Source organism: Halichoerus grypus, chromosome 1 (assembly GCF_964656455.1).
Source record: "Halichoerus grypus chromosome 1, mHalGry1.hap1.1, whole genome shotgun sequence".
In the NCBI taxonomy this organism is placed as follows: domain Eukaryota; kingdom Metazoa; phylum Chordata; class Mammalia; order Carnivora; family Phocidae; genus Halichoerus; species Halichoerus grypus.
This window is the reverse complement of record NC_135712.1, coordinates 198,000,549-198,027,442: the sequence shown is the minus strand read 5'-3', so window position 1 is coordinate 198,027,442 and position 26,894 is coordinate 198,000,549. Positions and strand designations below refer to the sequence as shown.

General features: G+C 44.8%; 1 protein-coding gene across 2 annotated transcripts; it reads left to right on the top strand.

Annotated features, from left to right (window-relative positions):
- Positions 1-796: 796 nt before the first annotated feature.
- On the top strand, positions 797-25,768 carry RBM5 (RNA binding motif protein 5). Of its 2 annotated transcripts, XM_036092038.2 has the most exons (25): positions 797-934; positions 2,268-2,338; positions 3,950-4,115; positions 5,089-5,244; positions 9,424-9,493; positions 9,982-10,055; positions 12,535-12,618; positions 14,022-14,082; positions 14,555-14,620; positions 14,880-15,040; positions 15,484-15,581; positions 16,196-16,283; positions 16,461-16,538; positions 16,618-16,690; positions 17,535-17,620; positions 18,008-18,092; positions 18,307-18,398; positions 20,947-21,108; positions 21,551-21,700; positions 21,783-21,854; positions 22,449-22,628; positions 22,946-23,020; positions 24,011-24,108; positions 24,187-24,316; positions 25,269-25,768. In XM_036092038.2, the coding sequence occupies exons 2-25, from the start codon at positions 2,322-2,324 to the stop codon at positions 25,392-25,394; spliced, it is 2,448 nt and encodes an 815-aa protein (XP_035947931.1). In that variant the 5' UTR covers positions 797-934; positions 2,268-2,321; the 3' UTR covers positions 25,395-25,768. The 2 variants fall into 2 exon arrangements, with proteins under 2 accessions (XP_035947931.1, XP_077934037.1); XM_078077911.1 differs by lacking the exons at positions 797-934; positions 3,950-4,115.
- The last annotated feature ends 1,126 nt before the right edge of the window (positions 25,769-26,894 follow it).

Below are 26,894 nucleotides of genomic sequence, written 5' to 3'. Positions count from 1 at the left end.
GTTTTTGTCCTGAGTAACTGGAAGTAGGGAGTCACCATTTATGAGCTGAGGAAGGCTGTGAAGGAGTTAAGGTTGAGTTTTGGCTGCAACTTTTGAGATGCTATTAGGCGTCCCAAGTACTGTTAAATTAACCCTGGAAAATGACTTTCCTGAGCCTTTGCCTTAGACTAGAGAATATCAATCAAATGACACTCTGAAGACCTTTCTTAAAAAAAAAAAAAAAAGAATTCTCTTAATTTGGAGGTGCCTGGCTGGCTCAGTAGAGCATACCACTCTTTATCTTGGGGTTGTGAGTTCCAGCCCCATGTTGGGTATAGAGGTTACTTAAAATTTGAAAAAAAAAAAAGCTTAATTTCCATAAACCTCATTTTCCTCACCTGCAAAATGGGTTTAATAGCCATTTCATAGATTACGAGAATGAAAGATATTTGTAAAGCATCTGGCCCGACAGTCTATGAGTCCAATAATACAATAGTCAACTAACGTGACTTCTCTTAAAACCAGATTAAACGTGATGTTCTACATTGTGTTAGTGAAAGCAAACTGTGCTCTCTAAAGCCTTAGTAGCAAAGACAAAGAATTACCAATAAAGATAAGAGCTCTATTTAGGGTCTGCAAATGGCAGACTGGCAACTTCGCCCTTGGTTTTGGGGGGGAAAAAAAAAAAAAGAAATACGCAGGAAATTAACACTGGGCGTAGTGAGTGACAGGATGCCGTAGCGACCACACTTCCCAGCAGCCCTCGCGCAGCCAGACACCGTCGAGGATTGGATGCCTCCTCGGGAGGCGGGTGGCGTGGGGGAGGGGACAGGCGCGAGGTGCTGTGGGTAGGAGACGGCCGTCGACCGAGGCGCCATTTTGTGAGGCGGCCGTACCCTGTTGGATAATCTGGGGCACAAAACCGCTACTTCTGCCACTTTGGTCTCTTCTGGGGGTAAGTGCGGCAGCCGCCCGTAACGACCCGCAGTTCTTGCTTTTGAGGCAGGCCTTGTGCAGCCTCCCTGACAGCCGCGGGTGGCGGCCGATCAGCCCCAGCCGCATCTCTCGAGTAGCTACCCAAGGCATTGGCGGGCCGCGCCCCTCCTTGCCGCCTGCGCTGTCAGCTTTCAGAGGGCGTCCTCCCGCGCCACCTGAGGCCCGCTTCTTTCGGGCTTTTGACTGTGCCTCTGCCGGGACGCGTGTCCGACTCCCCAGCCCAACTGAACGTGGAGCCGTCGCCTGTCCCTCGGGTACTCCTCAGGGGCGACCGGCAGTTTCTAGCCGCCATCGCCTCGCGGCTGCATCTGAATCCGCCCTCTCCGGGAGGTTGTTCGGTGAAGGCTGATCTGCAGGCTGGGGGAGCCTCTTGGGGGTCGGGAGGGGCGTGTGCAGACAGAAAGGGAAAGCCGGACGCCCGAGTCGGTCGCGCAGCCTGTGGCGCCGCCATCTCGGCCGCAACACCCCACAGAGATGGGTCCAGGCACTGCCTGGGCGACGAGGGGCGGCATTAGAGGTTTTGCCCAGGGCCTTATTTCTCCCAGGTGGTTCTCTTCCATTTATTAATTCAGCAAATGTTTGTTGAGCGCCTACTCTGGAACAGGCGCCAGAGACGGCTGAAACTAGTTTCTCAGACCTCCACGAATTGAACGCGGTCTAGCTGTGTGTTTTATCACCGCCGGGGCGCTGCAGGGCCCAGCTGGCAGCCTCAAGGGTTAATGGTGGTTATTGTTACTGAGGAACTAAGTCGTGTCGAGGTTTGCTCTTGTCTCATTGAAATAGCTTAGGATCAGCCGTTTCGTTATAAATAGAGTAGATTTCAATTAGCGCAGCATCCCCGGCTTCTAAAAGATTTAAACTTTGCATTAGAAGATTTTGAAATTTATGTTGCTCCTTGTATTAGTAAAGACGCTTTGATTATGTTTTAACGGCCAACTACCCCACCGGAGTTGCTTTGATTAGAACACAGGGAGCTGATTGCATCTCTGCCCTTTTTTGCTTCGTAATCCTAAAGTAGGAGAAGGGAAGGAGTCTTCTGCTTGCGTCCTTTTATGAGTTTGTTATTGAATAGGGAATCTGATGTTTTAAGGTATGCTTCATCTTCCTGCTATGCTCATTTCAACAAATGATTTTCATGTTGACAGTTGATCCCCCCACCTTCCTGCCCCCACCTTGGATAATCACTGTTAATAGTCTGATGAAATTCCAACCTCAGTAGTGTCCTGGCCTACAGAAAGATTGACTTAAGTGATCTCTCAAATTTTCAGCAGCCAATCTCTTTTGTTTCCTAGAAAAAAACAAAATTTGAACCTTTTGGAACAGAGTGCTACATCTTCAGTAGGACAATGGGTTCAGACAAACGGTAAGTTACTACTATACATGTCTTTGATTTCAGCATTTCATCGGGGACTGAAATTTTTTAAAAAATTGTTTATCAAATATTTGAGTGTCTATTTTGTGCCAGACATTGTTGTTAGTGCCTTCATGAGCCTTGCTCTTACAAGCATGCAGTTTAGTGAGAGAAGTGAAGTACTGTGTGAACTGTGCTATGTAAGAGAAGTCGAGGGTGCTGTTAGAACACATAGGAAGCATGTGTTTTCTTGGAAACATCTAGGAAAGCTTCCTGGAGAAAATGTTCTCTAAGGTAAGTAAGAACTAGGCAGAGGAGGGAGTGGGTCACTGAGGGTTCCCAGTGTGGAAAACAGCCTGTGCAGAAACCAGGAGATACCATACAAGTCTGCCACTTTACACAGTAGCTGGCTATAGCAAGCAGTCAGTGAATGCTAGTTCTTGTCATTGTTCCCTCTGTGGCAAGATGATCCAGATTTATAGAAGCTTTGGATGGACCGTGGGTTACATGAAAAATAAATGAAAAGTTACTAAAGAATTAGTGGAGAATTAAGATGAGAGCATTTGGCTACCATGTGATCTATGGATTCTTCCACTCAGACTATTTGATTTACATACACGACCTTTTTCAGCCACCTTCCTACTTAATATCGAGTCTCGTCCCAGTGATAGATCAAATTGATGGCCCAGAGAGACTCAGGAGATGTTCGTGTCGTGTGATGTGATTGTTTTAGTGCTGTGTTAGCATCTGTGGTTCCAAATAACTTATTAAATTAACATTTACCCTTTTAGGGTTTCTTCCTCATACTTCGCATTATGAAGTAGTCCTAGACTACTTGTTTCATTGGTGTCTTTTTGTTAAATTTGTGTACTGTAAATGAGGCCCTTCTAAGCCTTTCCTTTGTCTTGTCCTTACACAGTAGTTTTATGAACCTGGTAAACAATTTGTGAAAGAACTGTATCTGTAGTCAAGTGGGTTTAAGCCTCTTATTACTAGATTTTCCTGTGAGGCCCAGTGCTATCCAGTAACCAAAAATAAACCAGATGTTATAGGAAATAATATTCTCTGCTGGTGCTGGTTATGTCTAACAAATGAACTTGGTTAACTGTCTGATGAAGAAAAAAAATTAATTTAACTCATCCAGGTTGTTGGTCCATTTCCCAGTAGTGTGATACCCTTGAGAGTAGATGAGTCAGAACACACTCTCCTTTGAAATTGGGTGAAATGCTAAAAATTGCTTTCTTCCTATTTTTGATCACTAAGATCTGAATCAGGGATAAAAAGGGTGATATGTGTAGACTACAGGCTTTGGAATGTACAGGATGAACTTGGACAACCTGACCTTTTTTGAAAAAAAAGTATTAAACCCAAAAATGTGATAACCATATTATCAAATTTAGCATGATTTCCTGAAAATTATCTTTGCCTTAAGGGATGTAGATGTTTTCCTAGTGTTTGTTTTTATAAACTGGAGTTTGGGGATAAATTTTAAGGGATATGTTAAACTATTTGGATATCTTATACACTGAGCTGTAGGGGGGAGGGGGGTATTTTCAACCGTGTTTTCTAAAGGTATAAAATGTGATGTACTTTAGAGTAAATGAAAATTATTTTCCCTGGCAGAGTGAGTAGAACAGAGCGTAGTGGAAGGTACGGTTCCATCATAGACAGGGATGATCGGGATGAGCGTGAATCCAGAAGCAGGCGGAGGGACTCAGATTACAAAAGATCTAGTGATGATCGGAGGGGCGACAGATATGACGACTACCGAGATTATGACAGCCCAGAGGTGAGTGGTCAGCAGCTGGTATGGTGTAGTTAGAATTATGAATTGCATGCACAAAGCCTCTAAGATTCTGGAAATGTAATAAGTATATCAAGTGTGGAACTCTCCTCTTGAGTATTATATTCAAACCCTCTGTTATTCTGAAATTTGTTGAGGTGACTCTAATCCTCAAAGACAAACTGAGCCTGTGGTAGTAGAAATACTGGCCAGGGTTTACATAGGGCTCACCATACACCAGGCACTCATTTGAGCACCTGACTTACATGAACTTAATTAATCCCTTATGGTAGGTGTCTTCCCATTTTAAAGATGAGGCAATTGGAGCATAATAATATACCAGCCCTGTGCCTCGGCTGCTGCTTCTAAAAGTTGTAGTTTCAGTCAGCATAGTTTTTTCTCATTCCTTTCTTTTTTTTTTTTAAAGATTTTATTTATTTATTTGACAGAGAGCACAAGTAGGCAGAGTGGTAGAGGGAGAGGGAGAAGCAGGCTCCCTGCTGAGCAGGGAGCCCAATGCGGGGCTCGATCCCAGGACCCCGGGATCATGACCCGAGCCGAAGGTAGACGCTTAACGACTGAGCCACCCAGGTGCCCCTTCTCATTCCTTTCTATATGTAAACGTAGCTTTGTTTAGAAGTAATTGCGCTGCCCATGTAATTTTGCAGGTTTTTTTTCATTTTCCGTGCATGTAATCTTCATATTGTAACAGGTAGTGGTATTTCATTGTGTGGTAGTGAATACTGTACCGTGGGTTGTGAAACCATTCTTCCTGAACTAAATGGCCCTTCTTTCTCCTCCTCCCCCACCACCCTCACCCCCCCCCCGCCCAGTTTAGAAACAGTACAGTGAACATCATCATGGAGTTCCCATACCCTCTCTGTTGTTCCTAAAGATAAATTCCTAGGAATAGAGGGCCTGGATCAAAGGGTATAAACCCAGCATTGTTTTAATTGTAATTTTGTTTATTGTAAATCAGAGAGAACGTGAAAGAAGGAACAGTGACCGATCCGAAGACGGCTACCATTCAGATGGTGACTATGGCGAGCATGACTACAGACATGACATCAGTGATGAGAGGGAGAGTAAGACCATCATGCTGCGCGGCCTTCCCATCACCATCACGGAGAGCGATGTAAGGGGAAACAGCAGTTCTAACAAGCAGTCCAGCCCAGCAGATTTGGGGCTTCTGCTGTTTTCTCATGCTATTGTTTTATCTCAAGTTAACATCTCAGCCAGTGAAATATATTTCTGTCTTTAGGGTGGAGTTCTTTTCAGCTTGGTTCAGAGGTAAATTACCATTTATATTTAGGCTTTGAAGTTCAACACAGAGTTGAGTTTTCAGAAATTCCTTAACTACAGGGAGCAGGTCTTGTTCCTTCAGTAGCCCATAGAAGGTAATCAGTACATTTTTATTGAACTGGTTACTTATTTGGTGAGGATGTATCAGTAAAAACACTTTCTTCATGATCTGGCTACCCTTTGATTTGATGAAATGTATGCTATCCATTTGAAACCTGAGAAGCCTGTCAAAAAGGAAGGCCATTCCCTGGCTCCCCACTCCTCAGACTGGCCAGCTAGGGGCTTGGTATACTGGGCACTACCTGATTTCCAGTGGCAGTCTCTTCTCTGGCCCTCACCCATTTCTTCCAGCCACATCCACCACCTGCCTCCCCTGTAGCTACTTTGGACATGTTTTTCATCCTACCAGTGTGCCTTTTTCTCCTTGAAGTCTCCATCATGTGAGGCCTTTCCTGATCTACAAGGCAGATTGATGTTGAAAGAGGTTCTGCAGAATGTCTCTGGGAAAGGTGGGGGGCGGGGCGGCGGTGGCACCTGGCTGGCTCAGTTGGTAGAGCATGCGACTCTTGATCTTGGGGTTGTAAGTTCAAACCCCATGTTGGGAATAGATTACTTCAAAAAAAAAAAAAAAAAGGACTGTCTCTGGAAGCTTCTTTAAGGGAGGTTTTTACTAGTGTAGGGTAAAGAAGGGTTCCAGGGAGATCTTAGTTGAGCTGATTCTTAAGGGATCTAAAAGTTTGGGTCTGGTGGAGAACTAGGGGAAAGGTGTGGTAGACTGGCCCTCCAGGCAGTAGGATCACACAAGCAAACTTGGGAGTAGAAAGATTCTGAATGTAGACAAGGCCTTTCAATCAGGTTCATTCGGTTGAATTTAAAGGCTTTTGGCAGGAGAGAGGCGGGTGGGAAGGTGTTTTTGAGGCCAGGTGCTAGAATCATTGAAAGCCCAGATAAGTATAAAAGAAGTTACTTAGGGCTTTGTCTGGTAGCAAGAGTTGTGCAGGTTAGAATGTTGGAGGGAAAGAATGGTAGTGGGAGGGCAGGGAAGGCAGAGCTGAGCGCAGGTAGGGGCGGCAGTGGGCATGTGGAGTAGGAGATGCAGGAATTCCTACAGGAGGAGTCAATTCAGGAAAGTTTGCTTGTTAAGAAGGTTGCTCCCTTGAGTAGTCTGCTGGCCTATGGCCCTGGGAGTCTGCCGAGGAAGTGAGTGGCATGGGGAAGCAGTGCCCTCACTGACTTTGGGGGGCCTCCCTGCTGGCAATGAAACAAGATTTAATGCTTTTGTATTTCAGGCTTCTTCAGGGAAATAGAAGTGCCTACCATAAGAAGGCTGGTTTTCAAAGCAGAATTTCTGAGGTTCCCAAATTGTGCAGTATTCTTAGCAAATTCACATGTTGAAGTCTTTAAAACATTTTAAAATTATAGTATTTAATCTCCTGAACTTCAGTTTATCATACTCATTGCTTGCATTTTTTAGTTTAGCCCTCCTACTGATATGTGAACTCTTAGAGTATCTTTAGTTACTATGTTACTATATGTGTTACTGTTACCACCACTTTTATAGTAATTGTCTTTAGTTACTCTGATGACTAACTTTTCAGTTACTATGTTACTAAGCATGGACCTAAGTCACATGATGGGGTCTGGCTCAGTGTAGAACTTCTACTCGTGGAAAAAATAGACATAGTCAGTTCTTTTTATTGGTGGTTGTTATGGTCTGTAAAGTGACTACAGATAGAATACTGAATACTGAACCATCACTCCTAGGGAAAATACAAAGTTAGGTTCCTGTGAGCCTCTGGTCACAACCATTTTCATCAACAGATCAACACATAACCTTGTTTTAGGTGCATTGTGGTTTAGAGATACCTTATTTAATATATATTGTTGATTCAATAACCTTGAACTCACATGCAACAACACTAACTCATGCCTGAATGAAGCTTATCCAACAATGTGTATTTTCTCTCTGAGGGACATCACAGCCTCCCTGTGCTACACTTGGAGAGCCGTGTTAAATAGAGAAATCACTGGGGCGCCTGGCTGGCTCAGTCAGTAGAGCATGCAACTCTTGATCTCAGGGCCAGGAGTCCAAACCCCATGTTGGATGTAGAGCTTACTTAAAAAAAATAGTAATAATAGTGAAATCACTAACAAAAAGTATGAAAATGTGAAAAACTTGGCACTAAATAGACTGTGAAAAGGACACTTCTTTACATTATGGAAGCTGAAACAAGGCAAAGCATTGCCTCGGCCTGGGACATGTGCATCAAGCGACTCAAATCTCTCCCTCCTCTGCACATGTCCGCAGATGACTTGGAAGCACCACAAGTATTGATTGGGAGTTACAAATTTTAGTGAGTGGACAAATTTGCAAATACGGAATCCACAAATAATGAGGATCAATAGTATATAATCCTGTAGCCTTTGCACATAATTATGGAAAGTTGGGGACCACTAAGAATTTATTTCACAAAGTTGGCCCTGTTTTTCCTTTTTTCCTGGGAGTATTTCTGCCTGGCATGATTAAGAGACTAGTGTATTTCATTGCCTTTTGCAGTAAGGGCTTGGTCTAACATCAGTAACAAACCTACCAGGGGTGCCTGGGTGGCTCAGTCAGTTAAGCATCTACCTTTGGCTCAGGTCATGATCCCAGGGTCCTGGGATCGAGCCCCACGTTGGGCTCTCTGCTTAGCAGGGAGTCTGCTTCTCCCTCTCTCTCTCTCAAATAAATAAATAAAAGCTTTAAAAAAAACAATGAATCATGGAACACTACATCAAAAACTGATGATGTAATGTATGGTGATTAACATAACAATAAAATTTAAAAAAAATGACAACCTACCAGCCCAAATTCATTCTTCTAGGCTCAGTTGATGTTTATTTTGACTTATTAGGAGCCTAGGAATGTTATGAGCTTTGTTAATTTTCAGCACTAGTGTAAATGTAAGAAAATTACTATTTTCTTAAGATAATTGTGCAAAAAATGTTTGAGAGAGTTCCTTGTTTTTTGGCTATTGATTCTTGATCATATACTTCAGAGGACAATGCCACATCCTCTGCCTCTTCTAAATCTCATTTTCTTTCTGGTCATTTAGAACAAAGGACAGTGAGGTGAGATTAAGAGAGGCTTATAGGACAGCATGCCATGGGCAAGACTTTTTTTTTTTTTAAGATTTATTTATTTTAAAGATTTTATTTGAGAGAGAGCACACATGAGCTGGGGGTGGGGGCAGAGGGAGAGGGAGAAGCAGACTCCACTGAGCAGGGAGCTCAATGCGGGACTCCATCCCAGGACCCCAAGATCATAACCTGAGCTGAAGGCAGATGCTTAACCAACTAAGCCACCCAGGTGCCCTGAGATTTATTTTAGAAAGGGAGAGAGTGCACCCAGCAGGGAGGGGCAGAAGGAGACAGAATCCCAAGCAGACTCCCCGCCAAGTGCGGAGCCCAACACGGGGCTTGATCTCACAACCCTGAGATCATGACCTGAGCTGAAATTGAGTCAGATGCTTAACCAACTGAACCACCAGGCACCCCAGCAAGACTGTTCATTGTAACATAAATACTTGCACCTGAAAGAAATTCCCAGGCAGCATATAAAGAGTGCTTTCGAGGCTGTTACAATACATTCATTTCTATGAGAAGTGTTCTTTTTTTTATTGTTTTTATTTTTATTTTTTTTTAAAGATTTTATTTTTATTTATTTGACAGCACAAGCAGGGGGAGCAGCAGGCAGAGGGAGAGGGAGAAGCAGGCTTCCCGCTGAACAGGGAGCCCGATGCGGGGTTCGATCCCAGCACCCTGGGATCATGACCTGAGCCAAAGGCAGCCGCTTAACCTACTGAGCCACCCAGGCGCCCCTTATTCTGTTTTTAGAATGATATAATTTTGGTGGTAGAGGTTAAAAACTTGGCTGATTAAGCAGTTGATGCAGTTCCTGGTCCTTGAACTTTCTTTGATGTGGAATAGTTTATGGCTCAAGCTTTAACTATAAATGTGTAAAACTCTGCAGATTCGAGAAATGATGGAGTCCTTTGAAGGTCCTCAGCCTGCGGACGTGAGGTTGATGAAGAGGAAAACAGGTGAGAGCTTGCTTAGTTCCGGCTGTTCTGGCTCTCTTCCCCATTCCCACCTCAGCCCCTAAAGACCATCCTGATTCCCCCAGTCTTCAAGCACATGAATTCAGAATGAAAGGTTTGCCATGGCTAAGGAATGTGACTCTTTGAAAACGATATTAGAGAGCACCTGAGGACCTTTTTAAAAACTTTGTTTTTAGGGACTTTTTTTTCCTTCGGTAAGTAGTGATTTATAAACTCCTTGTTTGACTGTTTGTAGTCGGTTGCATGGTTACTTTTTAAGCGTGGAATCAAATCGAGTGGCACTTAGTTCAGGCGGCTTGGTTCCTTGCCATGGCAAAGTATCAAGAAGATCCCCAAGTCAAGTCACATTTGTAAAGCTGCTTCCCAATTGGCTTTGTCACGCAGTGTTGAAGCAGTGGGAGAGAGATTCACCTGTTATAAAGGAACTGACTAACACGAGTATCCCGTCTATATCTGAATGCTGTCTCTAGGTGTAAGCCGTGGTTTCGCCTTCGTGGAGTTTTATCACTTGCAAGATGCTACCAGCTGGATGGAAGCCAATCAGGTTGCTTCACTCACCAAGTCTAGATATTCATGAAAATGGAACAAGTCTGTACAATTTAAAAACAAAAAACAAAAAGGTTGAAGGAGTGGTTTGTTCCAAAGGAGTGATTTTTTTTTAAAGAAAAGCTTTGTATATATTAAAATTGATAGTATTAGGATAAATACAGCAGCAAGGAAGGACTGCATTGTAGAATTTGCTCTGCCTTTAAACATGGCTGCCTGGCAGAGCTTTGTTAATCACTGAATACCTGTCTGGTGATTATCAGAACATCTTGACGTTCCCTTTTCCGCTACCGATTATGTTGCTATTCATTATGTCCATTGAGAGTAATCTTAAAATATCCAACTCTCGATTTGACAGTGAAGAGAACACACTAGAAGTTTGCTACAGGCATTTTGAAGTTATTCCTTATTTCTGCTTGGAGACCACAAGCCTCCAGGAGGCCTAAGTGCTCATGTGGGTCTTCAAGGACTATTTAAGGACCTCATGGAATTTATGAACAATAAGTCTGATGAGATTAGCCTGGGAGCTGGTGTCCTGCTGCTGTCTGATCTAGTTAAAGTGGCATTAACATCCTAATCTCCCTGAGAATGCCTTTTATATTCCGTTCAAAGCAAATCATTGATGGCTCTTTGATGTAGCATTAACTGAAGTGTTCTACAGTTTGTCAAGATGACGTTCAGTACTTGGCACTTAAATAACATTTTTTGCCAAAACTCCAAAGGACAGTATTGAATGCCTTAAACAAGTGCGTTCTGGGAGGTTTGCTTAACTCATTATGTTGCTTTTCTGCAGCATTTTATGATTTATCACCCATGAATAAGTTATATTCTTTGGTAATATATTGCTATTTATAACAAAGACTCACTAATGAGGGTATCATTTTGATTGAATGATTTGTTAGATTTTTAAGCCTCTCATTTTCTTAAACCAGAGATGACAGCCTGAACTTACAGAAGTAGAACTTCATTCATTTCATACTGTGGACACCATCCTAGTAAATTCAGAACTTACACACAGGCTTCATGTGAGTCTGCTTTCTTGACGTGACAGCATCTTTTGATGCAGTGGCTGTATCAGAATGGCTTGCCTGGGAGTTTAAAACTCCAAGGAAATTAAAACCCACAAGACATTTAAAAATCTCCACAATTTTAATGTATACAAAGCTAAGTTCATGTGTAATATTTCATTACAGTTCAAATTCACTCCAGAAATAAAAGGCCAATAGGATTAGGGACTCAGTGATAGTTTGGAGTCTCCCCCAGCACACACCCCTCCTACTGGGATGATCTTCTGACATATCTCCCAGCTTCATTTTTGTTTCTGTACAACACAGTGAGTGGCTGGCCCTTCAGCTCTTTTCCTCTTGGCCAGACATGCAGTCTTGCCTTTAGATATTGCAGAGACAACATTCACAGCATGTCTTAACTCTTCCAGGATTTGCAAGAACCAAATTGCTCAACAGTATGTATATTTAGAGGGGTTAGACTCCTTTTAAAAATCTGGATATCTAACCTCCTCCTTAAATCTGTTCTGATAGTGTCAGAACACCCGCTCCCTCCCCCCTTTGCCGCCCCATCAAAAGCAAAAGAAAAGGTGCTCCTGTTAAATGAAGGCTCTTTGGGGGCAGGTGCTGGGTATACTCTTGGCTAGACTGATTGAGCTCGAAGTTTTGACCTTTTAAAGTTGCATCCCTTTTAGTCACATGCTTGACTTGAAGGGTAAGGTGGTGTATACATTTACAAACTCTTCTGACCCCCCTGAAGAAACTTCATTGGCCTCCTGGTTACTCATCTTGAAGAGAGTACCATGTATTTCAGGGAAAAACACATCTGTCACCTAGGACATAAAACATGGTTTCAGTTGGCAGGAAGAAATCTCATTTAGCTGATTTAGAGTCGATGGCATTCAGAATAGGCCCTCCAAAGAAAGAATTGTAACCACATTCCCTTTAAAACTGAGCTCCCCTCCCCTCGTCCCCCAGAGGACACATCCTGAAGCAGGAGTTTGGGGAAAGAGGAAATAGAAAAGCTTTTACTTTGCATAAGGACGGGGGACTGGGGGAAAAGTGAAGCGAAGCCCAAGGACACCATACTGAGGCTAAAGTAGGAGGCAATCTCAGAACTGGGAGAGTTGTGTCTTCTGCTTTTTGAAATAGACTGTCACTCTCAGGCAGCCTGGCAATGCTGAATGTTAGGACTTCTGTCTCTGCTGGAGACACGGCCTGGTGCATGTCAGCGGTTAGAGTTTGGCAGCTTTCTCAGCACTCCCTGACTCCGTTTACCTTTACTCCGCATCCCATTCTCTTACTGCCTATCTGAAGGATTGGATGGGCAGAGTATAGGTGGCGGTGGTTGGTCCTCCCCGTATGTTGTCCATTTAATTCCAGAGCACTGATTTTTCCGAAGTGTGCTCTGCCCTGGGAAAATGGACACATGTTCCTCACAATGGGAATAACTAATTACTTCTTTTTTTACAGAAAAAGTTGGTGATTCAAGGAAAGCACATTGCGATGCATTATAGCAATCCCAGACCTAAGTTTGAAGATTGGCTTTGTAACAAGGTAAGCATGTACTCTTACCAAATAGGCAAAACTCCTTCAGGTTTTTGTTGTTTTTTACTTTGTCTGTCTGAACAAGGAAACTAAAAAGTATACAATCACCAGCTTTTTAATCATAGGGGAATTTTCATGCTTTGTGACTTTCTTTGGGTTTTCCTGTGTAGATAATAGAGTCCCTAGAACACTAGCAATTTTATTTATTAAGATCCAGGTTCTAAGCTCAGTGTTTCAATTAGGATTTTAGGTTTGTTCCACTTTACTTGATTTCTAGAGGTCTCTGTCAACTTATGGATAGTCTCTTAATTAAATTAACTAAATCCTTCTGACCCTGTTCAAGTTATGAAAGATCGGTTATAGTCCTGTCGGGGCACCTGGCTGGCTGAGTTGGTAGAGCATTCAGCTCCTGATCTCAGGGTCATGAGTTCAAGCCCCATGTTGAGCATAGAGCTTACTTTAAAAAATAATAAAAATTAAAAGAAGAACATTATGGTCCTGTCACCAGTGCACCTTTTTTTTTTTTAAGATTGATCGACTGATTTATTTGAGAGCACGTGTGCGAGTGGTGGGTGGGCTGGGTGCGTGGGGCAGAATCTCAAGCAGACTCCCTGCTGAGTGGTGAGTCTGACATAGGGCTTGATCCCACAACCCTGAGATCATGACCTGAGCGGAAACTGAGAGACGCTTAACCAACTGAACCACCCAGGTGCCCCACCAATGCACCATTTTGAGCTTGGGTGTTGCCATTGACATTCTGAAAGTACTTGGATTATTTGTTTGCATGTGGCCCGTGTCTAATAGGGGACTAGACAGTATTCCATTTACATTGTGTTTGTGTATATAGAGTGGTCCATATAGTGAGTGCTCTTCTGATACAAGAAAAAGAACTTTGCCACTGTAGGGTTTGCTGTAGGGTTTTTGGGTGAACTGAACCTTTCCCCCAACTTGATAAAAATGGAATTATACTTCAAAATCTGTCAAGATTTGGGGCGCCTGGGTGGCTCAGTCGTTAAGCGTCTGCCTTCGGCTCAGGTCATGATCCCAGGGTCCTGGGATCGAGTCCCACATCGGGCTCCCCGCTCTGCAGGGAGCCTGCTTCTCCCTCTCCCGCTGCCCCCACTTTGTTCCCTCTCTCGCTGTGCCTCTCTCTGTCAAATAAATAAATAAAATCTTTAAAAAAAAAAAAAAAAAAAAATCTGTCAAGATTTGTTTTTCTTGGAAGATTTCACAGTAAAACATTTTAAATTTTTAGGTGAATGCCCCTTTGTCTTGGTTACATGATATCACTCTCTGCTTTTTTATTTGCTTACTGGGACTTGTCCATGGCCCTATTGCTCTAACCCACTTCATTACTAGTAAGCCTGGCCTACTGTGAGAAATAATTACAGAGAAAACTTTTTTTCTTCCAGTGCTGCCTTAACAATTTCAGGAAAAGACTAAAATGCTTCCGATGTGGAGCGGACAAGTTTGGTAAGCCCAAACTCAGCTGTTTGGAATAAGCATTAAAAACCTGACTGATTGAAATGTCTGCGAACCTGAGGAAAAGTATAGATTATAGGGCATTTCAACAAGTAATTCATATATTCTCCTTAAATTTTCTTACCTTACGTTGGGTAGATGCTTCTGATGATTGTGGGTGCAGAGAGTTCTTTTATTTTCCAAAATTAAGCCAGCTCACCTGGTTTGCATTCTGCATCTGCTTTTCTTTAGTACTGAGGTACTGTCAGTCCTCCACCGGCCTAATTTTTGCATTCCACATTTATCATGTCAAAACTAATCATGTTTTATTATAGCCACAGATGGTTTAAAAAGGAAAAAATGACTGCTACGTTTACTTATAATTAAAACTTTGGGGTTTGAATATATTTCTTTACTAAAAGTACACTGGTTTATTTTTTGTTTGTCTTCAGTTACTGAGTCTCCCTGTCTCCTTCCCTTGTAGACTCTGAACAGGAAGTGCCCCCTGGAACCACAGAATCTGTTCAGTCTGTGGATTACTACTGTGATAGTAAGTCCCACTATGCTCTTTTGGCCTTTGTGGTAGAAGTTGACCTTAGTTGGAAGTTTTTGTTCTCTTACCCTTTTTTAATGAACAGCGATGGCTTCAAGTTTGTCCCATAAAAGATTGGTTTTAGAGTCTTCTCCATGTCAAAGTGCAAAATATACTGGCAATCTCCCAAAATGGATTTATGTGTTTGTCCTTGAGCCTGCCTTGGAAAGCACTGGTGGTGGGAATGCACATATATGTCATTTGTCTCTTTCACCAGCAATCATACTTCGAAACATAGCCCCGCACACTGTGGTGGATTCCATCATGACAGCGCTGTCTCCCTACGCGTCCTTAGCTGTCAATAACATTCGCCTCATAAAAGATAAACAGACCCAGCAGAACAGAGGCTTCGCGTTTGTGCAGCTGTCTTCTGCAATGGTGAGGTGCTCGCCGAATCTTTCCTTTTAAAAGAAACTGGGCTGTGCGAGGCAAATGTGGTTCATCTAATTGTAATACTATGTGTAAGGCTCCTGGAGCCCAAAGTTCAAGGCTGCATATGATAAGTGGTAAAAATAATGTGTATACCTGTAGATAATTGGCAGAAGTGAAGTTTGAGCCACAGCTTAATTTTTCCTTCTTGCTTTGTTTTAGATTGGTTTAGCATTTACTCCTTTAATGATATGGGATACCTTCATGTGCTGGAGGAAAGAGGGCTATTTTTTTTATTTCTTCAAGGTTTCATATGCACAGACAATAATTACTGCGTGTGTTTTTTTGTTTTTGCTTTTTTTAATAGAAAGCTGTACTTCTTTGAATGGGGTAGGTTGTAGGGGGAGATTTTTAATTACATGACAAAATTCTTTCTTGACATTCTCCTTCAGGATGCCTCTCAGCTGCTTCAGATACTACAGAGTCTCCATCCGCCTTTGAAAATTGACGGCAAAACTATTGGGGTTGATTTTGCAAAAAGTGCCAGAAAGTGAGTGGCTTTATTGTCCTTATTTCAAACTGCTGTACTTGCACACTTGTGCAGAGCTGCTTTGCTGACTGTACCCTAAGCCCGTGTTCTCAGCACTGAGACACAATCGTCCCTGGTTGCCAAGGTCGGGAGGGAGACCGTTGTCTTTCTTCTCTTACAGTGTATTCCCCCCATCCTGAAAAAACAGTTGCCAGAAAACTTCAGAGCAGGACAAAGGCACACGTGGCAGATGGGTTGAGAATATGTGCTGTGCAAACCGCTTCAGGATAGTGCAAACCTATCTTGAAATAATTCTTTCCAGAACAGCATGCTTATAGCTTCCTATAGAGTGAGCTTCAGTCTAGAGATTTAAATTTCCTGTTTGTAGTATCATTACTCATCCAGCAGACACCTTACTAGATGGCAGGATACAGAGTAAACAGTGATACTACAGAGACATTTGCCCACTAAGGAATTTGCCCATGGAGACCCCTCCCTGCTCTGCAATGAGGCCTTGCTAGCATTTGAGGGCTCCCAACAAAGGCTAGAGTGAATTGCTCTTCCTTGGCAGTGGGGGGGTACAGATGGGGAGCATACTGAGAGAGAGCCACATGCTTAGGTTTTTGTGGTTTCAGAGACTTGGTCCTGCCAGATGGTAACCGGGTCAGCGCCTTCTCTGTGGCTAGCACAGCCATCGCTGCTGCTCAGTGGTCATCCACCCAGGTAAGGTGGAGGGGTTTTTTTTTTCAGAGTAGTGTGTTGGTGCCCAAAGTCACAGAAGTGATCTTTCCGCTGTGTCTTAGGAGCTCTCCAGGGGCAGTTTTAGGGAGTACTTCCTGCCTTCTTTCCTTGATGTCCACTAACCTCACCTGTGTGTCCTCTTCTTTGGACATTTTGTAGTCTCAGAGCGGTGAAGGAGGCGGTGTTGACTACAGTTACCTGCAGCCGGGCCAAGATGGCTATGCCCAGTACGCTCAGGTAGGTAGATTAACCAGCATCCAACTACTCTCCAGAGCATGTCTGAGAATAGCAGCTTTAACAGTGGACTTTTCTTCAGTACTCACAGGATTACCAACAGTTTTATCAGCAACAAGCTGGAGGATTGGAATCTGATGCATCATCTGCATCAGGTAGTAAACTTCATCTCTGTTTTAGCTTTTTTTAAGCAGCTGTGGTTAAGGAGATAGGACGTGTCCGTTTCCCTGCAGGGCGGGGGCAGAGGGTTGTCACCGTGTGCCTAAGGTTCTGGGCAAGATCAGGAATGGATAACAGCTTCTTAGAGACTGTTGTGATGAGTGTTCATTCTTAGAATTCAACTTTGTTATCTCCCCTGGCTATGTTTGGAATCATGGGAGCCCACATAGGTTCATGGGAGCAGAGGATGTGGTCTGGTGCCCAGACATCAGTCTGGTGCCCAGACATCAGTCAGAAGGGTCATTGTAAGAAGTCTTTGCTTTAGTTTTTGTTCTAGAATTATAAAAGCCTTATAGTTAAATCTTTTCTGAACCCCAGACCAGTTATGGATTCTTCTCTTCCTTCTTCTTACAATCATGCAGAATATTTAACTTTGTGTGTAGCATTCTAGTAGGATTATAAAAATGATAATGTTACAGGTTCCAGGATGTTTAGTAGGAATTAGGTTATTAAGGACTGACCCATCCATGGGGCGCCTGGGTGGCGTGGTCAGTTTAGTGGCTGACTCTTCGTTTTGGCTCAGGTTATGATCTTGGTCTCATGAAATCGAGCCCTGCTTCGGGCTCCATGCTCAGCACGGAATCTGCTCGAAACTCTCTCTCCCTCTTTCTCCGCCCCTCCCCACTGCTCTCTCCCTCTAAAAATAAATAAACCTTTAAACAAACAAAAAAAGACCTGACATATACAAAGACAGAAGGCTAGTTTGGGCATTACAGATAAAGATGTTTGGCTTGGAGTTCAGCGCCTTGGCCCTTGCTAACCCCCTGTGTTTATCATCAGGCACAGCAGTGACCACCACCTCAGCGGCCGTAGTGTCCCAGAGTCCCCAGCTGTATAATCAGACCTCCAATCCACCCAGCTCTCCGGTAATCCTGTCGTCCTAAATACAGAACTGGTGACTGTGGGGGAAATTTTGTTTTGCTGTCCAAGTATTATCCTTTCCTGCTATGTGAGCCAGGATTGAATAATACACAGACATTCCAACGTTACTTCTCTCTGTCATGTAGTATTAGATAATAATTCGGGGTATGTATTTAAAACATAAGATTCCAAACAGGGTGTATGCTTTCTGCATGCCTCGACTTGACCTTTAGGAAGAAAGTTGTCAGCATGTGTTTTGTTCAAGGATTGCCTTAGATCATTGCTTACAGTGTGTCTGTCAGGGGAGCCCTTCCACCTGGATGATTGCAGTGATTTAGTTCTCTTTAGAGGCTTTACAGTTGAAATTATATTGAAGCTGCTGTTCTTTCCAGACTGAGGAAGCACAGCCTAGCACTAGCACAAGTACACAGGCCCCAGCCGCTTCCCCCACTGGTGTAGTTCCTGGTACCAAATATGGTAAGCCAAACCTCATGGGGCTGTTGACAGTTGGAAGGTCCTAGTTGTTGTCTGTGTCTAGTAAGAGTTCCTCTCCCTTTGTGGGTGCCAGAGGGACACTTGGGGATATGAGAGAAGACAACCATTAAGGCCTGCCGCATCTCAGTGGCTTAGAGGTTGAAGGAACGCTCGCTTCTTACCGGGAATGACTGTGTGCTGGTTTTTGTTTTTGCAGCAGTGCCCGACACGTCCACTTACCAGTATGACGAATCGTCAGGATATTACTACGATCCGACGACAGGGCTGTACTATGACCCCAACTCACAGGTGCATACACTGTTTTCCTCCCCAGTTTCACTAGAAATATCTTTGTTTCACTTAATCCATTTATGAGGCATGACTTGAAGTATCTCCTGCAAAGGAGGGAGTGGCCCAGATTAGTTTTAAGTTCTTCAGACTCACCAAGATGTAATTTCTACTTTAGGATTTTAATTTTTAATTTAAAGGTTAAAAATGTTTTGAGGTACAATGTACATACAGAAAAATACACAAAGTTGAAGTGTACATTTCTTAGAATGTTTACACGTATACACATGTATATCAGCACTGAGATGAGAGAACATTCCTGGCATGCTGAAAGTTCCTTCATGCCCCTTGCTGGTCAGTACCCGCCCTCTTTAGTAACCTCTAGTCTGATTTACAGTACCATGGATTATTTTGTCAAGTTAAAATTTATAGGTGGCTGTTAGTGTTTATGTAAAGATAGAAGTTTGAAAATGTGGTTTCTCTTCCTGTGTATTTTTTTTTTAATTGAGATAAAATTCACTGTTTCCTTGCTTGTTTGTTTGTTTTTAGGTATGTGGGTTTTTGTTTTTTTTTTTTTTTTTAGGTAGGCTCCACGCCCAAAGTGGAGCCCAGCACAGGGCTTAAACTCATGACCCTGAGATCAAGACCTGAGCTGAGATCAAGAGTCAGATGCCTAACCGACTGAGCCACCCAGGCGCCCCCTTAAGATTTTTTTTTTTTTTTTAAGATTTATTTATTTTGGGGGCGCCTAGGTGGCTTAGTCAGTTGAGCGTCTGCCTTCAGCTCAGGTCATGCTCCTGGGGTCCTGGGATCGAGCCCCATGTCGGGCTCCCGCCTGCTTCTCCCTCTCCCTCTGCCCTCCACCCCCCACTTGTGCTCTCTATCTCAAATAAATAAATAAAATCTTTAAAAAAAAAAAAAAACTTCAGTGAGAGAGAGGGCACGCTCGAGCATGCACACACACTGGGTAGGGGCAAAGGGAGAGGGAGAGAGAAACCCAAGCAGACTCTCCCCACTGAGCGTGGAGTCAGACATGGGGCTCAATCCCATGACCCCAAAATCAGACCTGAGCCAAAACCAAGAGTTGGACGCTTAACTGACTATGCCACCCAGGCGCCCCTAGATTTTATTTTTAAGTAATTTCTACATCCAACCTGGGGCTTGAACTTACAGCCCTGAGATCAAGATCATGCTCTACCAACTGAGGCAGCCCCATACCCTTTGCTATTTATTTATTTGTTTGTAATCCAAAACGTTTTCATCACCCCAAAAAGAAACCCTGTACCCATTAGCAGTCACTCCTTAGTCCCTCCTTACCCCAGCAACCACTATTTGCTTTCTGTCTCTACAAATTTGCCTCTTCTAAAAGCATTTCATGTAAATGGAATCAAATAACATGTGACCTCTTGTGTCCAGCCTCTTTTACTTAGCATCCTAATGTATTCTTGAGGGTAGAAATTAGCAGATCTCTGGGTGATGTTTAATTTTGGGTAGTGGTATATTATTTTAAAGGGGAAAGGCAGTTTTAACACTCCATAAATAAGCAATTACTTATGACTAGGATCTGTATATATAGAATAGTAAAATAAGTGCTTTTAACAGGAACTTGGCATTGAGAGCTTGTGGTTTCTGAGAGTGAGGTGTGAAGCAGTGAGGGACCCACCTGAGCAAGCTAAGCCTTGCTTGGTTCTACTTCTCTTGCTTGTGAAGTCTGACCACCATTACCCAAGCAGTTCTTAGTGACCATAGCAGTTACGACTCCTCTGTCTGATCCATGCCACCTTCCCCAGAAGAGACGTAACAGACCATCTCTCCTGGGTCCCTGCTGAGCAGGTAGAGCGAATGACTAGGGAATAAAGAAGAGGAGAGATGGGTGCTACCTATCCACCATTGCAATTCTTCCTACATACGTCAGATCTAGTTCCTTCACTTACCACCTTTCAGGCTCCTGAGCTGGCTCTTTACAACCCTATGTTTGCTTACCTGGGTGTCCAAAGGGTTCTGGATGGTTGAACCCGATGATGAACTATTAACTGGTTGTCATGGAGGATGTGTAATTAAAAGCTCCTCCTGAACAGGGGGTGCCTGGCTGGCCCAGCTGGTGGGGCATGGACTCTTGATCTCAGGGTTGTGAGTTCAAGCCCCATGCTGGGTGTAGAAATTACTAAAAATAATAATAAATAAAAATCTTAAAAAAAAAAAAAATGAAACCACTTCTTCTGGCCACCTGGTTTGTATAAAATGGTCTGTCTGTGGAAAGGAGTCAGACGCATAGCTCTTTGGGTGCCCTCCAGGCCCAGGGATTAGATTAATGGAACTACACTCTTTAGAAACCATATTCGACCTTTGCCCAAGAAGTTTCATACCTCTTCACTGGCTGGTTCTTCATCCTTACCATACCAACACGTACAGTAGTTTCTCTCTGGGCAGGAAATACTACTGGTCTGCAACATGTTTTGTTTATGTTTAATTTTTTTGACAAAACAATATTGACATACCTTTTTAACAAAATATTCCTTTAATGGTTTGACAAAGCAGGAAGTCTGCATTAATTGTGCTTTGTTTCTAGTACTACTACAATTCCTTGACCCAGCAGTACCTTTACTGGGATGGAGAGAAGGAGACGTACGTGCCAGCTGCAGAGTCCAGCTCCCACCAGCAGACGGGCCTACCTCCTGCAAAAGAGGGGAAGGAAAAGAAGGAGAAACCCAAGAGCAAAACAGCTCAGCAGGTGAGACCATGACCCCATGACCCAGCCAGGGGACTCAGTTCTCTCTGGGGGATTCGCCTTTTTTCCGTTGTTGTTGGGACATGTGTCAGCTTTATTTGGATTTTTTTAAAACTGGGCCACACATCTTATTTACATTAAGTTCGCAGAGCATTTTGTAATTTTTTAATGTTACCATACGTTGTTTGTCGGCTGCCTGTATTCATACTTAGAGGGAAGAATATCCTAGAATATTCACAGGCTTTCGAGCAGTATTCGTTAATGACTTTGATCTTATGCAGTAACATCTCATGAAGATATTTGTAGGTAGAAGTAAGGGCGAAGGGGGTTTTGTTGCAGAGCGTGTGATTGAGGTGAGACTCTTAATGGCTGCTTACTGTGGCACAGGAGACTGTTCTCTAAAGTCATGTATCTAAATGGGTTTTTCACGGTTGTTTGGCATTAGATCGCCAAAGACATGGAACGCTGGGCTAAGAGTTTAAACAAGCAGAAAGAAAATTTTAAGAACAGCTTTCAACCTGTTAATTCCTTGAGGGAAGAAGAAAGGAGAGAGTCCGCTGCAGCAGATGCTGGCTTTGCTCTCTTTGAGAAAAAGGTAACGGTAGCATGAATGGCCGCACTTCGTGATGGGAACTTAAGTAAAACTTGAGGCTTATGAGTTATTCTCTCTTTCCCAGGGAGCCTTAGCCGAAAGGCAGCAGCTCATCCCAGAACTGGTGCGGAATGGAGACGAGGAGAATCCTCTCAAGGTAAGGCAGGACCACCGGTGTCTTACGGCCGTATGTGTGCTTTGGTCTCCCTGGGAATCTAAGCTTCATCTTGGCTGTGATTCCTCCTTAAAACTGGGTGTGCTCACTGTCCGTGGGTATTTAGAGCAGTTCCTGCACATGGAATCCATGTCCAGGGCTTTGTTTTCTGGGTGAGAGCTGGAGAGCTGGATTCCTAAGCTCAGTTGAGTTTTATTGCATTTGTAAATAGAGTGTTTTAACGGTCTGGAAAGAGAAGATTGAGACAGTAAAACATGTTTTACTGGATAGATACTGATCTAGGTGGGCCATTACTCTTATCTGTTCTATTTGGGGTTTTCATTCATGGTGAGGAGTTTGAAAACAGCCATCCGGGAACTTTTCCTGGGCCCCAGGAGGGTTGGTACCAGGAGGTTGGCAGGCCCCGCGCTTGAGGACCTGACTGTTGCGCACAGTTGAACGAAACGCAGTTCGCTGTCCAAGTATGGCACGGGTGAGGGTTCTCGCACGTCTGGAATTACACGTTACTTTACCCAGATACGTAGTCATGGCTCCTTCCTACTGTATGTGTCCAGTGACCCACCCTCTTGTCCCCAGAGGGGTCTGGTTGCTGCTTACAGTGGTGACAGTGACAATGAAGAGGAGCTGGTGGAGAGACTTGAGAGTGAGGAAGAGAAGCTGGCCGACTGGAAGAAGATGGCCTGCCTGCTCTGCCGGCGCCAGTTCCCCAACAGAGACGCCCTGGTCCGGCACCAGCAGCTCTCAGACCTTCACAAGGTGGCTGTGCTCCTCTGAGCTGATCTGAGGCAGGGAGGGGAGGGAGCGAGGCGACACGGGTGCCCTGACAGTGGTGAAGGTTCAGCAGATCCCTGCCTGGAGTGATCGCCTTTCAGAAGGCTGTTCTTACTATGGTCTATTCCAGATCAAAGAGTGGCAAGGAGCGTGGTGGCTCCATATACAGCAGGCTCTGGCTTTCGTGCCGTGCTGTATTGAACTGGGCTTTGACTCTTAGAGTAAATAGATACTGATAGAGCTAGACATTCCAAATCAGGATGGTCTGCATTCTTACTGTGTCTGTCAAATCTCTTGTACAGCAAAACATGGATATCTACCGACGGTCCCGGCTGAGTGAGCAGGAGTTGGAAGCCTTGGAGCTGAGGGAGAGAGAGGTGACTGAGGGTCACTCTGCCACTGGAAGGAGTGTCTTGTATCTGCCTTTAGCTTTTATTTGTAGCACTTAGTTCTGGGTCCCAGGGGCAAGGTAGGATTTGTCACATACTTGTCGCCCGGCCATTTTGGCTCATGTAGCCTGGACCCGGGGGCTTTGTGTGCGTTGTGAGCTCTGCACTGAGTCTGTGAGGATGCACAGAAGCGCATCCTGAAGACTGCTCACGGGTCCTGCATGCCAAGTACTTGCTGTTGAGGACACTGGGTTTTAGTAAGGAGAAAGTGATCTCGTTCCGCCTGTGATGAGGGAGGCTTCCCATTAGGCCCAGGAGACATCAGGGCATAAGACAACTGCAGGTGATGGGGAAGGAAGCAGTAGACAGGGCAGGTTTGGGGTGAAGGCGGCAAAAGTGAGGCCAATAATGGACAAGCATTTGATAGTTCATGAGGCAGGTTGATGCCAGCCGGGTTTAAAATGCAAAGAGAGGCCCATGGGTTAGAAATGAACCAGTGGGCAGAGTTACTTGAAATTTCTCAGCCCACGAGAATTTTGTAGTTCAGGCTGTCTCTAGTTAGGGCTTCTGCTTTCCTGTTCTTTTCCACTGTTTATGGTGCCAGCTCCCCAGGGACTGATGGGCAGGTCTCTGGAAGCCTCCTTGGTGCCGTCTGTCCCCAGTGGGGAGAGGAGCGGCAGCTCTGCCCTCCTCTGGGCTGCACCGACGGCCCAGCAGGCCTGTCGAAGTGCTTGACCAGCGACAGCTAATTAAATAAAACTCCTTGTTGCAGATGTAGCTCTGCGCCGGGTTCCACACGCAGTGGATCGGACTAAGTGCAGTGAGGGAAACAAGGGTGTTTGGTGTTTCAGACCACTCTGAGAGGCCAAGCTGCAGATGGGGAAAGTCCTTGAGGGTGGTAATCATGAAGTCTGAGTACGTCAGGCTGTGGCAGATTCAAGTTTGAGTGTCTCTAGCTTCGTTTGTTCTCCGATGTAGATGAAATACCGAGATCGAGCTGCAGAAAGGCGGGAGAAGTACGGCATTCCAGAACCTCCGGAGCCCAAGCGCAAGAAGCAGTTCGATGCTGGCACTGTGTATGTGTTGTGCACCTTTTCCACTCTGTTAGCAGGGGCTCTGGCTGGTTTTAGTAACTGTGTGTTTGCCACTGGCAGGAATTACGAGCAGCCCACCAAAGATGGCATTGACCACAGTAACATTGGCAACAAGATGCTGCAGGCCATGGGTTGGCGGGAAGGCTCGGGTTTGGGAAGAAAGTGTCAAGGCATCACAGCCCCCATCGAGGTAAGCAGTAAGATTGGGCTTCAGTGGTTTGCAGGCTTATTTTAGTGAGGAGACGAGATGGAAGCAGCCAGACGGCCTGGGGCCCACAGGAGGGTTGATGTCACCACACAGGGCAGTCTCCTCTGGGCTGCGCCCCCCACCCAATGGGAGTCTCCCTCCCTGCAGCCTCTGCTTATGTCACCCTCCCTTTAAGATGTCAGTTAGGAGGATTGGGGATGGTACCCTACTTGATTTTTCTGGTCTTTTGGTATCTTTGGGTAAAAGGCATCTTCTGAGAACTGTGTATGTCTGTGTCCTTTGTTAGAAACAGTCCCTTACTTAACACCGACTCAGATCCATGTAGCTTAGATTGGATTTTTTAAAAGGTGTACTGTGCTTTAATTTCTTTCTAAGTGATCTTGGTTATGTATAAAATAAATTTTGATTTAGTAGGATTTTTATGCATGATAAGAAATCGTTTAGTTGGTCAGAGTTCACTCAGATTGAGATATAATTTCAGGATCCGAGGTCCCCACCCACTGGCCTTCTAGACCAGAGCACCACCAGTGATCGATCCCTCTCTGACCTGGCAACACAGCTTAGGTCAGACTGTTATAGACAGAACATGTTTGTCTTGTGCAAGCGAGTTCTGCTGACTTCAGGCTGTCCTGCTATGATCTGTGCCCATAATTACCAGACCTTCCTAGGCTTCAGTGGAGTGCTTTGGAGCCCTTACTCGGCACAGAAGCTTGCCGAGCAGGCACTGGGGGGCAGGGTTGGGGGATGTGTGTCTCTCTGCATATCTTCCTTAGCCCATTTTATTCCTTCAGTCCTTAAACCTACTCCAGGTCTCCCAAGCTTTCTCCCTCCTGTCCCTGGTGGGTGGTCCTGTTTGGGAGTTGCCTGGACGAGCAGGAGTTGGAGCAGTCCACACCCTACCTGTCAGCTGCTGACAGAAATTTTGTTCCCCTAGGCTCAAGTCCGGCTAAAAGGAGCTGGCCTGGGAGCCAAAGGCAGTGCATACGGACTGTCGGGTGCGGATTCCTACAAAGATGCTGTCCGGAAGGCCATGTTTGCTCGGTTCACTGAGATGGAGTGAGGCTCAGAGAAGGAGGGAGGGAGGGAAAGACGACGAGGAGCTCCTCGGAGCACAAGGAGGGGTCCGTCTCCTGAATTCACTCTTAGCACCTGTCTCTTTAAGGGCATGCCTTGTGCTGTTAATAGTTTCTAGGGCGAACCACTCCATTCTACAAGGTTCTCCCACTTAAAGGAGTTCTCCTTATATGGGCTGTCTGGCGAATGGCCTTCCTTCCTGCCAGAGGGCTTGTGAGCTGGCCAGGGGGGACAGTGGGTCTTTTATACTTCAGTGTACATAGTGTAATGTAGTGTGTTTTACGTGTGTAGCCCATGTCGTGGTCTGTCAGCCCCTCACTCCTAGGGGGTGTTGAGATGCCCTAGGTGGTTATGTGACACCAGAGCCGCCTCTGTCATTTGTTGTGCTGTCTTTTCTTGGCAAAAGCCTTGTGTATATTTGTATATTACACATTTGTACAGAATTTTGGAAGATTTTCAGTCTAGTTGCCAAATCTGGCTCCTTTACAAAAGAAATACCTTAAAAAATGAGTGTCTCTGTCTCTTTATTCTCAGGTGACCAGGTGTGCTGAGCATGTCTGAGCTAGTCAGGCCTGGTGGTGAGATAAGTGTGTTAAAAGTCATTTATAAATAGTATTTTATGCTATTTTCCTTACCCCAAGCATGTTCAGATTCTTAAGTTCAAGAGTGTTTTAAAATTCTTCATGGAAACTCAGTCATAACGGAGTCAGCTTTTCCACTTCCATTTTCTAAAGAGCAAAGTGAGTGTGAGCACTTGTGTGTCTCCAGTTTCCAGACTATTCCAGCATGCAGTGTCGGGCTGTTAACTGCTCTGCTGAGAGGGGCAGGGACTGAGGAGGCCCCTGTCCCCCTCCGTGGCACTCCACTCACTTTCTGCCCCTCACCTCAGCTGCTCAGGAACTGCTGAGGGGTGTTGCAGAGTTTACCATTCTGAATGGTAAATGGGGTCATCCCATCCTTGTCCTTATCTTGACGAGGACAGGAAGTGTGTCTGAGGCTGGATGTGGTGATGGGGGATCCATGTTGCCAGTCTGACTGAGCTGAGTGCTTGGGCTCCGTGTTTGGCATATAGTCAGGGAGGGAGCTTATTCTCAAAGCTAGAACGTCACAGCTTTTGTGGGTGGTCCCGTTTTCTTACTTTGAGGTAGGCCTGGCCCTTGTAAAAGGATGAAAAGTACTCAGGAGGCACTTGCAAGGGGAGTGCTCATGGGGCCCTCACCCCAGTCTCCCAGGGGTGCCTTGGAAGATGAGGAGGCAAATGCAGAAGCCCCACACCTGGGCTTCTGTGGGATGACACAGGTAAGGGTCCAGCTGACAGAGTCCTGCCTTCCAGGGTCAGTGCTGGAGCGAGGAGACCAGCCTGGCTTCCAGAGCTTTCATGCATCTCGCACATGGGGCTGCTCTTGGAGCTTGGGGGCAGTCGCAAGCAACCTAGTTAAGTGCAGCTGACCAAGCCGGCCTGGAAGGGTCTTCCAGGTGAAGACAT